Below are 16,515 nucleotides of genomic sequence, written 5' to 3'. Positions count from 1 at the left end.
GCTTGCACTTGGTGCGACGGCGGGGGCGGGAGGAAAAGGGCGGGGGAATTCCTGATTCCCCATCAGACTCAGGAAGTTGTTCTTAAAAAATAATAAAATGCCTGCCCGCTTTTGAGCAGCTACCTCGTCAGAGCAGCATGTGGACTGGCTCGCCGAGTCCCCTAAGTGCTTTGTGGCCGCAGCAGCCGCTGCGGTCGTCAGAGCAGCCGCTGTCGGCAGCCGGAGCCTTGAGCGGGGCGAGGTGCGGGAACGCGCGGCCGCCGCGACCCCTGCTTACTACTGGCCGCTTCTTCTCGGGAGGTGGCAGTCACTGCTGCTGCTGAAAAACCAGCCCGCTTTTCCAAGGCTGGTCGCCCGGTGAGGAGTCCAGACTCTGCGCCTCCCGCCTGGACCCACATGGCTTGTTACCTGGTCATCAGTTCGAGACATCTCAGCAATGGGCACTACCGGGGCATTAAAGGAGTCTTCAGAGGGCCCCTCTGCAAGAACGGATCTCCTTCTCCGGTAACCTGCACACACACACACACACATACACGCACACACACACACACACACACACACACACATGTTCAAAGTAAAAATAAACAACTAGATATATTGAGAGAGATATTGTCCTGGGCATTCAAAGACTGGCCTAATGAGTAGGAGTAGATACCTAAGACATATACCTTACCCATAGGCATACTGGATCTATTTATACAATTCATTGATAAACTGTTACACAGAGAGGGGTGTGTGTTTACATGTGCATTTTTGGTACAGTCATTAAAATCTATAGTATTATGGATGCAAATAGTTTCTGAATGCAGTTAATTGCAGGGATGTGAAGGTGGATTCTCTGTACTATGTCAAGGTAGTAATCTGCTGATTTGGGCAGCATAGAGAAAGTTTGACTGACACTTTATGATGTGCTTTGGTGAAGTCATCATTTGGGATTAGTTTAATAGTGCTGCTATTATTTTTAAGATTTAAAGATGATGCATCAGGCCACTAGAAAGAAGAAAGGTATTGGGTGTTGGAATTTGATTCAATCAAATGCTTTACTATGTAGTTTGTCTAATAGAAGCTAAAGATTTCCTTATGGAAATCTGAATTGGATACTTTGTTGTATTTATACAAATATATGGAGAAATGCAATTTGATTGTCATTCAATTCAGTAGACTATTCAATGTAGTTTCCTATTCAGTTTGTTCAATTATTCAAGTACCTTAGTTGTATTTTCAAAATATTTTGTTAGACATAAAATGATTTTGTCTAGAACCTATAATAAATATATTAATGTATCTTCAGTAGGTATTACAGGCTAATGTTTTAAGTATTCAAATATATTCCAGGAAAATGTGTGTGTGTGTGTGTGTGTGTATGATACATTTTTAAAAGTTTTGTACTATTATTTAGTGACTATGTAAATGTTTAAACTCAAAGAACAACTCCTCTAGCTCAAGATATAAGCCACTATTTTAGGTCAGTACTGATATAAAGAGGAAAAAGTTAAGGTATCTGATTTTCATTTTGTGTTTTAAATATTTTTCATTACTGTTTAATGCTTCATTGGCATGAACTATTTAAAACTGCTATATATTATAAAAACCTTGGTTATTTGTATAAGAAATCTAAATATGAAAATACAAGTACTCAGAGATACAACTAGGATTCCAAATTATGACAAACTATTGCTTCACGTGTTTGAGTGCAGTCTCAAAAGTGGGTTGTTGCAAATACCCTAAAATGTCAGAATGTAAATTAGAAAATACTGTTTACTTCTGTACTAGGTTAAAACGTGTGGGGTTAGATGGGACTTGGAGAGTTTTAGTTGAATAAAGCCCACATTCGAACTTTCCAAGCAACAAGACTGAATCTTTCCTATTTTTAAGAGTCTCAAGATTAGTTTCCATCATTTCAGCAAACCGCTTTAATGCTTAACAACCCACAGTGTCAGGAGAATTTTCCTTATAGCAAATGTATGTACTTCAAATTCTTCTTTAAGCCCATTTCATCTTGAAAACCCAGAATGTATTTATATAGAACAGGTATTATTTTTCAACTCTTTGTTAATCTCGGTGGCTTGCTTCCAAACTCTATCTTTGGTTATGAAAATCTGAATTGAAGAATGTTTTGAAGTATATGTGCCTTAATCATTCATAGGATAAAAGGAATATTAGTTCATAGTTCCTGCTTGCTTTAGTTCTTCCTAAGTTGGAAGAAATGGTGTTAATCTTGCAAGGAGGATATTCTGTCACATGGCAAAACAGTGCCTTCCTTCTCCACCAGGGTCTCTCATCTCCCAGGAGCCTGACTGACCCACCCCCACAGGACTAGATGTGTGAATGTGAATATGTGTGAACGTGAAAAATGCAGCCCATCAGCCACAGTGCTCTGCTTGCTGATCCGGCTCACCAGGCATCACACACACACACATACACACACACACACACACGCACGACACTATTCTTATTCCCTGTTAGGCTGTTTTTTACTGAAGTGTTCATTCATTGACTTTGCTATACAGACTTCATTTTAGCTCACTGGATTCCTTAAAAATTTCTGCATGCAGGTGTACTTAATTTATATAATCACTGTTTAAATAAATAGCCAAGTTAGTCTGAATATGTACTTCCTAAACCTGATTTGATATTTTTGTCTTCTTTTAACTTTTACTATGGAATTTGAATGGCGTTCTCAAGGTTTGAACTTTCTCACATGAACTGGGTAATATGTGAAAAATGGATGTTCATGCATTCTGTGCCATAGGTAGGGAGTTGACACAATTCTTAAGTAACATTGGATTGAGGTCTATTTTCCACCAAATAATATTTAGTTTTTCTTCCTTCTTCCTTAAAATAGGTCACTACTTTCTGGACCCTATGCCCTCGTACAATTGAATAGTAATTTCCTACTTTACTTGTTTAGTCTAGGAAACTTTAATTCTTTGTTAAAGAATGAGCTGTGAAACATGAAACTAAAAACTTGATGATTACACATCATTCGTTTTCTATGTTCAACAATGCATACCTTTTAACACCCCTACTCCGTTTACTTTCAGGTTGACATGCATTTATTGATTTTTTCCTTTGGTATAAATACAAGCTCACAGATCCTCAAAATACATAGACTTCTACTTTTTTTTTCCTTTAAACATAGAGCTACTCTGACAGTACCTTTTACAAGTTTGGCATCCGAATGCTCACAAATTGATCTCTACATCAAGAACTGTAATTATTTCACTCATTACACCCAGTTTATCTGATATAGACTGAGATACCATTAGTTGATTTAACTTTTCTCTCACTAAATTCTCTAATTCTTCAACTTCTGTTCTTACTCTTTTAATCTATGTGTCTATCCTTTCTATTTTAACCCTTAATTTCGTTTAATAGAGCCATACATGGCTATAGAGTTCTATATGATAAAATTAATGACTAAAGCTATTTTGTAGCTTTGCTGTAGAATGGATAAATGCCACAATTCCTGTTGAGATAAGTTTCTTATTTTTCAGTTCTAAGATAAATACGTCTGGCTATTACATCAGTTTAACATTTTTCCATCTTATAATCTTTAGTTTTTATTTAACGTAGCTATATATGTTTATTATATTCAAGTCATATACCCAAAGAATTTGAGTATGTGATATTAAATTGAAAATACAGAAGAGTGGTTATATTCATATACTTTTTATTTCAAGAGATTTCATCTAGAAAAATATATTACATCATTAAACAGAATTTTTATAAGTACTTAATGGGATAATTGAGAAATAAATAAAGCATTTCCCTTCCCCCCAGGCAATTTTCACAGATCGGTAAATTGAAAATCGTACTGAGAAATTCAGCCCCTATCTTCAAATAAAACATGTAAATGTCTTATCTGTTGCATCTTGCTTTTTTTGGAGACTGTGTAAAGAAAAATAGCATCCTTGCTTTTCACCCTAATTAATGTATGTATAACTGATTTGAGATACTTTATGTTACTTTAAATCCAGGGATAGTTTAAAACAAAGTAAAGAAAAAAATGGCAGAGTATTGTGTAGTGCTTAATAGTAAATCTCTATTCTTAGAAAAAATTTACATCCTCTCACATTTAGAATATTCATTTCCCACCTAATTTGACTCTAAAATAATGACTGCATTATTTGTGATCAAGCACAAGAATTTACCTAAATATTGTATTTTAGAGTCTTTTACCATTAAACATATTAATGATAAAACTTTGTTACAATAATTGAAATATTCACCGAAAAATAATCTATAGGTGAATTCATCTTTTTGTGGATTTCAAGTAAATTCCTCTATCACCATATTTGAATTAAATAAACAAGTCATATCTTCAATATAACATAGAAAAGTATGTTTCATTGATTCTCAATTGTATTTTGTAATCTAAAATATCATCTCAAATTTATATTCATTTGCATAGTTTGTTATACTTAACCTTGTGTGGTTAAGAGTAAGAATATCTTTTAGGATACCTATTGAATAAGTAAATGCTATGAAAATTATATAAAGTGTTCATAATAATCATAGTTGTACATTTTATCCATGGTACACTTTTAGCCTATTAACACGCCTTTGAAGCTTAGATGGGGTGATATTTCTTAAGAAATGTTTATCCCTCGGAGTACTATAGTTAGATACTTTGGAATATCTGTTTCAAGAAATACCCTATTGTCTTCTCCTAAGAAACCCTGGATGTGAAGGAAATTCTTGGGGTTTCCACCTGAGCAACGTATCATGGTTATTAGAATTTTTTTGTTGTTGTTTAGTGATTCTATCTTAAGTTATATATCTGACTATATATCTGACTAAATTGCATAGTAGAAGGAGGTGGCATGTAAATAAACATTTTAAATGGACCAGAAAATCCTGTTAAGCTCCCTCACTTTTGTTTTAACTGCAAATGCATCTATAAATGAAAGAAGTTCTCAAAAAGATTAATTACATTGAAGGTGCATCCGTCTAGACAATTCCTTAAGTGAGGAAATGAGTCGGAGTCATATACTCATTCTTTTTTCTAATGCCTGTAATATTCAGTTGTGTGTTTTCAATATGCTTAATAAACACATGTAAAACACATTTAAAATGCTCTCAAATGGATGCACTTTACACGTGCCAGATATAATTATGAAGACATGCCCTCCTATAGAGAAGTCACCTGCCTTCTCTTCTTGAATTCATGAATACATAATACAGCCTTTTATATTGAAACTTTCAGATGTTTTCAATAAAGAATATGGTTACAATTGTTATCATAAATGTCCTCTTTGTAATGTCAAAGATCATATTTAGCAACCTTCTCTTTTCTCAGATTTTTGGCCCTTTCTTCTTCCCCAACAGAAATTTGAATTTGCTATTAGGAAACAAGTATCAACTTTCTACAATTTAAATGTGTATTTATATGGCTTTAGAAAGTTTCCCCAATAAGAAGAATCAAATGAATATTTGAGTGCTATGATTTGTGACTTACATTAGATTATACTTCATTTATCTCAAAATTTAAAAATTGGTGGAACAGATCCCTTGATTTATTCCATTTAAATACATGATTGAGGTAAGCTCTCTATTTTAGATTTTCTGCCCCACAATTTGGAAATAAAACAAAAATAAAACATGTTGGGGTCATGTGTAGGATAAATGCGGATTGTATTAGCATAGTACGTACTTTGTAGTTTAATATTTTGTCTTAGTAGTAAAAGTGAGATCTTTGTTGCATATTATGGGTACACTAATATACTAATTTTATGTATTAACAGCTTGAAATGCCAATGAGCTTAAGGCTGTATTGGGAACAAGGATCAAGAAGAATGATACGTATTTCAAATTACTTTATCAAGTTTATTTCAGCATAAGTTTGTTTTGTTCAAAATACTCATTGTCATAATTCTTTAGTATTTATATGTACATATTTTGTAGATAATAATTGGAGTCAAAATTGAAAGAAAAATGACACTTTGCCTTAAGATGTCTTTGATTTTTACAAATACAGTTTTTCATCAAACTTAATCCTTTTATAGTGATAGGGGATAGACATTTTATGCTTTGGTAAAGCAGGTTTACTTAGTGGATAAGGTATGGTGAGAGAAATTAAATATTTGATATATTATCATGAAAAAGTATAGTTATGGTGGTAATTGGAATATACCATTGCCCAAGTTCCACAGTGTCTCTTGCTTCAGGAGTACGCGCTGAACTTGAAAAGAAACTCTTCCCGTAGACAGCATTCTAGTTGTAACTAAGACAGTGTTTTGTTTTTTGAAGAAAAATAATACAAAATAATATTGTATAGTATTTAAAATGGAAAAGCCATTTTGATTTTCTTTTTTTCAATATTCTCTAATGATTTTAATTTTCCTGAGATGGATCCTTGATGACATGTATTAAAACCATTTTTTCATTCAAATTTGGTATCCAAAATCCAAGTATTTATTTCTGAAGAGCTGACAATATACTTTTTCTTCATGGATAAAGAGAACTATCTAGTCTACCTTTTTTCTTTTTCTTCTTTGGCTGATGAGGGGCCCAAAGACAAATTCGTGTTTAACAAAGAGGTGGAGATTGACTCTTGGACTTCAAATCAACATAATATACCCACCACTGCTCATTTCCTATTTCAGCCTTTTATTTTCTTTGACGCTCATACTTTCAAATTTATATTTCATTATTTTAATGTGTAATATTTCTTTCAGCTAACTTAGGTCTTTTGAGAAAGGAGGTCAGATTATAAATAAATAATAAAATATAGAATGTTCAAGGATAGGGAGACCGCTCAGGGTTTTGTGCTGGGCAGCTCTGGGAATGATTCATGGAGACTATTCAGTTTGTTCATTTGTAGCAAGTATAATTAGCACGGCCAATTTTTTTTTTTGTTCAACAATTGTCAAATTCTTTTTGGCAAATTTTATTTCACTTTAGTGTGGGTGTCAGAGGCAGAATATAATTTATTTTGAAATGAATAATGCCTGTTCTTGTTTTGTGTTTTTCCTAAACAATCCTCTTCCTTGCTCTTGTTCTGTTTGACATCCTTACTCCTTCCATTCCTATAAGTACCAATTTCCAATATCCTTTTATTGAGTAGCCACATAAATTTTGGCATACACTTCTAACTCAAGGACAATAAGCCTCCAGAAAGATGAGAACCATCCCATTCTTTCTACTCTCCTAATCACCATTCAAGTTTCTTTTCTGTTGACCTTCCCCCCATGTGCCTTTTAGCCCTAGTTCAGAAGTTAAAGCTCCCCCCATATCTCCGGTCAGAATCCACCTACCAGTGTTCTTCCCTTGCCTCCCTTCCCACAGCTATTAGTCAACACTTTACTTGTTCCATGTACTTCCTTAGCACCAGACAAGCACAGTCAGTTCTTCCCCACCATCCCTCCCCAACTCACATATGTCCTTTCAAGATCTCCATTTTGCTATGAATAATCATATCCCCTAAAAACTTTCTTGGCAAGCAAAGACTATATGCATTTCCTTTTTATGAATGAAATAAATGTCATGTTCTAAACATAAAATGACCATGAAGCCCTCTCATGAATGATGAAGAGGGTGGAGGCTACACTTAAATCTGGCTCTCCCTGGTGAGTTGCTTCATTTGAATGGGAAATGATGAGACATGGAAGGGACCATATGTCCAAAGTCCCTGTTGGTATCTAAATGTCTTCATAACCCTGCCTTCATTTGTATCTTCAGATTCATCTCTATTTATTCTTCCATCTGATCCTGTGCTCCAGCAATTAATGAACTACTCATAGTTCCTGACTATAGCATGTGTTTATAGAACTGTATGCTATTGCACGTTCTCTTCCCTCTGTCACAAATTCTTTTCTTGCTCTTTTTGCTGGGTCATGAACTATACATTTTTCTAGACTTAACTAAAGAGTTGGGCCATCGTATGAATCTACTCTAAATTCCCTATCATGGGACGGTTGTTTCTCTTGGAGGCTGCCACTGCAGCCATTGTTTGCCTTGATTACCACTGAGTTAGTAATTGTTTACTAGTGTCCATTTTGATGGGATGTGAGATTCTTGGGTTCAGGTATGCTTTCACCTTCATATCCCCAAAGTTGAGAACAGCATCTGGTTTATTATACTCAGTCAACCAATATTTGTTGAATTAATGAGTTAATGATGATGTTAGGCAATGCAATATTAGGTTTTTCATCATTCAGAACTCTGCCATTTGTCTGTTTAACATACTGTTTTAGTTTGTAAGGTGCCAGTATGCAATATAGCAGAAACAGAATGGCTTTAAAAGAGGGGAATTTATTAAGTTGGAAGTTTATAGGTCTAAGGCTTTGAAAATGTCCATATTAAGGCAAGGCTATAAAAACATCCAAACTAAAGCACCCAGTAAAAAATACCTTGGTTCAAGAAGGCCAATGACATTCATGGTTTCACTCTTAGCTGGAAAGGCACATGGTGGCATCTGCTAGCTTTCTCTCCAGACTTCTTCATCTGCTTCCTGGGGGCATTTTCTTTATGCATCTCCAATAGTCTTTGGGTATATGAACTCTATTGCTTTTGAGCTTTATCCAAAATAGTTCCCTCTTAAAGGACCCCAGTAAGCAACCCCACCTTGAATGAGTGGAGACAATCTCTGTGGAAATCATCTAATTAAAAGTTATTACGCACAATTGCATGGGTCACATCTCCATGGAAACAATATAAAAGAGCCACCCAGCAATACTGAATAAGGGTTAGAGAACTTGGCTTTTCTGGGGTACACAACAGGTTCAAACTGGCACACATACCAATGTAGCTGATAGAAGGAATACTGGAAATTCCATCAAGTCATGAACCTCAACTTTATCTTGTGATTTAAAAGCCCATTAGATTTAATCAGCAGTTGTTAATACCTCTTCAGCAGCAGCACTGCAAGAAGGCCCCAGAAAAGTGGAAATAGATTTTTGGGTAGACATATTTATTGTGAAATTTAGGGAAATATTCAGGATATCTTTAGGGCTTAACAGCATTAACGTATAGAAATATTGAATTTTACGTTTTCTTTTTCTGTGGCATATTACACATAGGTATATTTATCTTGACATTTGGCACTCTTGGCAACCAATGATGAAGTGGCAGGGGTCAAGAAGGAAGGCTTTTGTGTTAGACAACATAGTTTCAAATTCTAGTTTTGTTACTGATTAGCAATTTCATCACTTAACTTCCATTTCCTCTTCTTCACAATGGAAATATATGGTCCCTGTGCTGGTTTGAAACTGTTATGTACCCCAGAAAAACCACGTTATTTTCCTAATCCAAACTTGTGAGAGACAGACCTATTGTCTAAGATGAAGCCTTTGATTAGATTGTTTCCATGGAGATTGACCCACTCAATTTTTGGTGTTAACTTTTTATTAGATTAGTTCCATGGAGATGTGACACACCAAATTGTGCATGTGGCCTTTTGATTAGATGGAGATGTGACTGCCAATTCAAGGTGGGTCTTGATTAGTTTACTGGAGTCCTTTAAAAGCGAAAACATTTTGGAGTTGCTTCTGAAGCAACATAGACACAGATATTTGAAGATGTTTAGAGTGCTGAAAGAGATGCTAACAAAGAGAGGAGATGCTGACAAAGAGAACAGATGCCTAGACACAGATGTTTGGAGATGTAGATCCCAGCTGACATTGCCATGTGCCTTCCCATGAAACTCTATGCAAGCCAAAAGACCTAGTTTTGCCCAAAGAAGCATAGTGAAGGCCCACAAATGCTTAGAGAGGCAGTGACTGGAATCAGAAGCTGGAAACAATGGAACTGGGAACAAGGGTCAGCAGATGTCAGCCATAGGCCTTCCTGTGTGACAGAGGAAACCAGAACATCATCTGGCTCTTTCATCAGAATCAACATATCCTTCCCTTGATGCCTGAGTCTGGACATTTTTGTGGCCTTAGAAAATATAACTTAATAAATCCCCTTTATAAAAGCTAACCCATTTCTGGTATACTGCATCCCAGCAGCATTAGCAAGAGAAAATAGATTTTGGACTAGAGAATTGAGTTGCTGCAGTTTGCTAATACCAGACATATTGAAACAGCTTTTTACATGGATAAGGGGAAGATTATGGAGGAATTGTGAGGAGGTAAATAGCAAAGGCCTGGATTGCTTTGAAGAGACTGTTGGTGGAAATATGGACTCTAAAGATACCTCTAACGATGCTTTAAGCAGAAATCACAAATGTGTCATTGCAAACTGAAGAAAGGCAACAGGTGTTTTAAAGTGGAAAATAATTTGGCAAAATTGAGTGCTATTGTTGGATGGAAGTTAGAATTTAAAGAAGATGACCTGGGCTATGTAGCTGGGGAAATTTCCAAGCTAAATGTGTAAAATTCTGCCTGGTTGCTCCTTGCAGCTTATTGTAAAATGTGAGAGGAAAGAGATAATTTGAGATCTAAACTTTTGGCTACAGAGAAACCAGAAATTGATGGTGTGGAAAGTTCTAGGTTTCAAGAAAGGGAGACCCCAGCGATTAATGCCCCATGTGAGTATTTAACCTAAGATGGAATCAGTCAGCCATTGTAGGCAAGCTAGTATTGGTGATGGACTTGTCCAGAAGGGATTTTCGGAAAGTCCTATTGTCTGATGGCTTTGATCCTTGCATACTACATAGAAAACTGACAAGACTGTCGTGAGACATGTGTAAATGGAACCACTGCCAGTCTGGACTAAAAGGAACAGAAAAGGGACAGATTGAAGGAAAAAATGGATTCAGAGGCAGAACCATGGAAGCTAGGGTCTGGAGCCAGGAAGTCTTGGTTCAGAAGAGTGAATCCACCTACACACATGGAGAGGATGAGTTTTCCCTGGAAGCAGAGGCAGGCCTTTCACTTCATTACTCAGGAAGAATTTTCCTGCCTTAGGTCTCAGAGAGGGTGGAGCACATTGCCTGGAGACTGGGGGAAGCCTCACTGCCAATTCATTATTCTGAGGTGGTTGAGACTCTTTAGGCGGAAATCATAAATGTGTCATTGCAAACTGAAGAAAGGTGATAGGTGTTTTAAAGTGGCAAATAGTTTGGCAAAATTGAGTGCTAATGTTGGCTTTTTAAAAAGCCAAGAGAGAAATCCTGAACATCATCCGCCTTCTTGAACCAAGGTATCTTTCCCTGCATGCCTTAGATTGGACATTTCTATAGACTTGCTTTAGTTTGGACAGTTTCATAGCCCTAGAACTGTGAACTTGTAACTTTCTAAATGTGCCCTGGAGATGGCAGAGAGCCAGGGTGCTGCCCCAATGCTTGGATAGGGTGGAGCCAGGAAAAAGGGGGTCTCCTCAAAGCCCCCAGTGTTGTAACCCTTATCCCAGTATTTGGAGAGAACAAGATCACTGTGTAAGCCCTTGGAAAGGGTGGAACTGCTGCTCTTCCAAGCCCCAAGGATGATAAATGCCTCTCAGATTTTAAAATCTAATTGAGTTTGCCCTGCAGATTTCTGGAACAGTTTGGGTCCAGTGACACCTGTGTTCCTTCCAATTCCTTTCTATGGAAATGGAAACATGTAACCTTTGACTGTTCTTCCTTTGTATATTGTAAGCAGATGGCTTGTTCTGAGTTTCACAGGTTAACAGCCAGAGGAGAATTTTTGCCTTAGAACAGGCCATGCCTATAACCAACTTTGATGAGATTTTGTACTGTTTCTGACTTTGTATTACATGTGTATTGTTTAGTGAGTTGGTTTAAGGCTTTTGTAATTTGTAGTGGAATTTTGTATATTTATATGGCAAGAACATGTCTTTTTGGGGTCCAGAGAATGAAGGGTACAAGTTTGAAACTGTTATGTACCCCAGAAAAGTCACAGTATTTTCTTAATCCAATCTTGTGGGGGCAGACCTATTGTTTAGGGTGGAAATTTTGGATTATTTCCATGGAGATGCAGTATGCCCAAATGTGGTTGTGGCCTTTTGATTAGATGGAGATGTGACTCTGCCCATTCAAAGTGGGAATTGTTTAATTTACTGGAGTCCTTTAAAAAGGGATATGTTTTGGAGTTGTTTCAGATGCAATATGACACAAACATTTGGAGATGTTTGGAGTGTCAAAGGAAATGCTTGGAGTGCTGACAGAGAGACAGAGAAGATGCCTAGACCTGGAAGTTTGGAGATACAGAGCTCAGCAAACATTGCCATGTGCCTTCCCATGAGATTCTAAGCAAGCCAGAAGCCAGAAGGATCCACAGGAGCTGAGAGAGCTATTTGAAATCAGAAGCCAGGAGTGGATGGAGAAACCAGTCCTGTGCCTTCCCATTTGTGCTGATTTTCAAAGATTCATATACCCTAGGAAAGCCATGTGTTCTAGTTTGCTAGCTGCCAGAATGCAACACACCAGAGACGGATTGGCTTTCAATAAAAGGGGATTTATTTTGTTAGTTCTTCAGAGGAAAGGCAGCTAACTTTCCACTGAGGTTCTTTCTTACGTGGAAGGCACAGGATGGTCTCTGCTGGTCTTCTCTCCAGGCCCCTAGGTTCCAACAACTTTCCCCAGGGTGACTTCTTTCTGCATCTCCAAAGGCCTTGGCTGAGCTGCAAGTGCTGAGATGAGGAATACCGAGCTGCTTAGTCTGTGCTACATTGCATTCTCTCATTTAAGCACCAGCCAATTAAGTCAAATGTCACTCATTGCAGCAGACACGCCTCCTAGCTGACTGCAGATGTAATTAGCAACAGACGAGGTTCGCGTACCATTGGCTCATGTCTGTAGCAACAAAACTAGGTATGCTCACCTGGCCAAGTTGACAACTGGATCTAACTACCACACCATGTTTAATCCTAATCAATCTTGTGGGAACAACAGCTTCTTCTAATCCCTATTTAGTACTATAGGTTGGAAACTTGGTTAGGTTATCTCCATGGAGATGTGACTCAATCAATTGTGGGTATTAGACTTGATTAGATGGCGATGTGTCTCCACCCATTCTACATGGGTCTTGATTACTTTACTGGGATCCTATAAAAAAGGAGACATTTTTTGGAGAGAATGCCTTCTGAGAATGATAAGAAAGTCACAGCAGAGCCGAACAGAGCCACAAGGCTGAGAGAACCACAGAGCCCACCAGCCAGCAACCTTTGGAGATGGAAGAGAATGCCCCTGGGAAGCTTCATGAAACAAGAAGCCAGAAGAGAAAGCTAGCAGACTTTACCATGTGCCTTTCCCAGCCAAGAGAGAAACCCTGAACGTCATCAGCCTTCTTGAACAAAGGTATCTTTCCCTGTATGCCTTAGATTGGACATTTCTATAGATCTCCTTTAGTTTGGACAGTTTCACAGCCCTAGAACTGTAAACTTGTAACTTTTTAGATTCTGCCTTTTAAAAGCTCTTCTGTTTCTGATATATTACATTCTGGCAACTAGCAAACTAGAACACCATGTGATAGACATTGGCCTTTCTTGGGAGTCAAGGTATCTTTCTCTGGATGCCTTAGTTTGAATATTTTTGTGACCTTAGAACTGTACACTTTTAACGTAATAAATCCCCTTTATAAAAACCATTCCATCTTTGGTATACTGCATTCCAGGAGCATTAACAAATTAAAGCAGCCCCAAACTTGCATTTTGAGCTTAGTGCTTGATGTTTATTGAGTGTTCAGGAAATATTAGTGATAATTATTACTCAAGATTATGTGTGTTGACATGTGTGCACACATTTCTGAAAGTGTAACGAGGGAAACTTTTCGACACATCTTTCATAATTCCATTCCAATTGGAATAATTTTTTCTCTTAACTCACTTAATGATTTCAATAGACACATGGATTAAATTTAATTGGGATAAATATGTTCCTTTTGGTCCTGGTGAAGAAAATTAGAGAACTTTTACAGGTCTATTTAGACTATTTTAGAATTCACGCTGTTCTACTGATGGATTGACTGATCTTTTTTCATGGTGATTTCCTACTTTAATATCTACAAAGATCATTTAGTCAATTGTTTCAAGTATAATGTAATGCTTCCTACTAATCCAAATTACTGAGTGCTTTATTCTGTGTAACCATTTCAGAACAGTTTTTTTGCAAAAGGCTATAAGAGAGTGACATTTGGCTAAACATAAATGAATGAAATCTGTGTATGAGCTAGGTAAGCCATATTTTTTATTGACACATATTTACTAGCGGTTGTTTTGTTTTGGTTTTTGGCATGGTCAGGCTCCAGGAATATTTACTAGCTTTTAAGAAATGAATTCCAAGTTGGGAACTTGATCATTCCATTCCTATTTAGAAGTATGTTGGGAGAGAAAACATAGTGATACTTATGTCATTCTTTTTTTTATCTGCAAGAGAGAAAACAATTTCCTAATCAGTGGCCACCATAGCCCCCAAGAAAGCACAATCCAGGAGCAGCCATGGGGTTATTATTGCACATTTGCCAACATTCTCCAGTTGTGTGAGCTTATTGGGCATACACTTCTCAATCAGCTGTTTTTTGCACCTGGGTCAGTTGATTGGTATTCCTTAAGCATATAAGATATGACCTCCCAATCAGAAGAGGAGCTTAGACTTCTTCCAAAAGTATGTTTTATCTAAAATATCCAGCTATCTAGTGTGGACACACAGAAAGATAGCATACTGTCTGGACTTGAGAAAATCAGATTTATTGTGCAGTCAGTTTCTTAATATGAATCAACTTTTGTTATATCTATTAACAGATATTTGATTCCTCTGCCTTATTTATAGAATTTGAAGCTCGGAAGGGCTCTCAGCCATCTGGTTTAGCCTTCCATTGTATGTTGATTATACCACTGTGGTAGGCAACATCATGGCCCCTCAGAGATCTCCACATCCTAATTCCCAAAAACTTGTTAATGTGAAACCTGCAAATGTGGGAATTTTGCAGAAATAGTTTAGTAAAGAATTGTGAGATGGGACGATGATCCTCGGTTATCCATGTGGGCCCATTATAATCACAGGAGTAAGGCAGGACACTGAGAGTCAGAGATAGAAATTTGCAGATCCTAAGCTGCTGGATTTGCAGATGGAGGAAGGGGCCAGAAGCCAATGAATTGATGTGGTCTTTAGAAGCTGAGAAAAGCAAGAAAATTGGCTCCCCCCTAGAGTTTCTGGAAAAACCGCAGCCCTGCTAGCATCTTAATTTTAACCCAGTGGGACTTCTGACTTACAAAACTGTAAGATAATAAATCTATATTATTTTAAGCCAGGAACTTTGTGACAGTTTGTTACTGAGATAATAGGAAACCTATGCAAATACCCTTATTATGGTTATCCAATATCTGCTGGAACATTTCCAACAATGGGGGTCTGCTGATTAACAAGGTGACTTATTCTTATGAGATTAATGTAATTAATGCAGTATCGCTCTGTGTCTCCTTCTTCTTTGTATTCACTGATCCTTAGTGAACGCTCTTGGAGCAAGAAAGTAGATCTGGTCCCTCACCAACATGACATCCCTTCAAATATCCAAAGAAGTTGGTTGTTTTTCTTTGTTAAATCATGTAAAGAGCTGGAAAATATGTGAGAACTAAGTGCATTTTTTGACATACACATCACTCGCATTATTTTCTTATATATTAATTGAACTTTCTATAACTCAAAATGCTTTATTTTACTTTTCATATAATACGGGTTCTTTGAAAGACAATTTATTGATGGTTCTTATATTCTTAACAAAATCATAAACTCAGCAGAACATTATCAAATATTTGGAAAAAATTCTACCTCTTCAAATACTGTCTACTTTGCCCCCAGATACAAGGTGTATTCTCTATCTAGAGGGAAAACTTAAGAGCACCAAGAAAAACCAATATTTTAAAGACACTTCTTAAGGCTATCCTTCTTAGTTTATTTATACTTTGATTTAGGCATTTGCAAATTCCCAGAAGAAAAAGTACTGGCTTTTGAAAGAATAATTATGATTTCATGAAATGCCAAATATTTTCTATGTTATGCATAGTAGTATCGAAATTAAATGTGACCTTTGACTATTGTGTGGAGAAATAACATAATATATAAATTGATGCGAATCCTGAGTGTGCAGTTTTTTAATGCCCCAGATATAACTATAGAACATTTCAACTGTCCAGAAATCCTAGATGTGCTCCTTTGAGGCACTACCCCACTGCAAAAAGTGATAACTGCCCTATAAATTACAATTTATAATTTGTAAATTATAAACTGCCTGACTTTAAAAAATTAAATGTTAAAATGAATTTAGTAAGGAAGACATATCTGCAGCTTGACTGACAGCAGTCTACTGCATTAAAGCCCTATTCTTTTCTTGGTGGGGGGTTGGTAACTGGACAGTGTTTCAACTGCTTCACTTTGACCTAAGTGAACTTGCTAATTATTTAAAATACATTAACAAGATACTACAGACTAGGTAAGAACAAATTATGCTAATAAAACACATGGATTATCTCCAGGGTGACGTCTGTGAAGAATTTTATTATCTTTTCCTTTATATTATATGTTGAAGTTCAAAGATCTGACCGTTGTGTAGATGTACAAATCTCTTGCAAGTGGTTAGGAATGGCACTGTTGAGTATTCATCATTTGAAAGAGGTGAATTATGTACTTAG

At 36.7% G+C, this 16,515-nt stretch overlaps 1 protein-coding gene across 1 annotated transcript in view; it reads left to right on the top strand.

The window, feature by feature from the left end:
* The first annotated feature begins 396 nt into the window (after positions 1 to 396).
* Positions 397 to 16,515, top strand: part of ZNF804B (zinc finger protein 804B) — a 570,844-nt gene continuing 554,725 nt past the window's right edge. The window contains exon 1 of the mRNA XM_077163246.1: positions 397 to 504. Within this exon, the coding sequence (XP_077019361.1) occupies positions 397 to 504 (108 nt within the window). The remainder of the gene's footprint in view (positions 505 to 16,515) is intronic.

Source organism: Tamandua tetradactyla, chromosome 1 (genome assembly GCF_023851605.1).
Source record: "Tamandua tetradactyla isolate mTamTet1 chromosome 1, mTamTet1.pri, whole genome shotgun sequence".
NCBI classification, from domain to species: Eukaryota; Metazoa; Chordata; class Mammalia; order Pilosa; family Myrmecophagidae; genus Tamandua; species Tamandua tetradactyla.
Note: the sequence above shows the minus strand (reverse complement) of the source record. Positions and strands in the feature narration are given on the sequence as shown.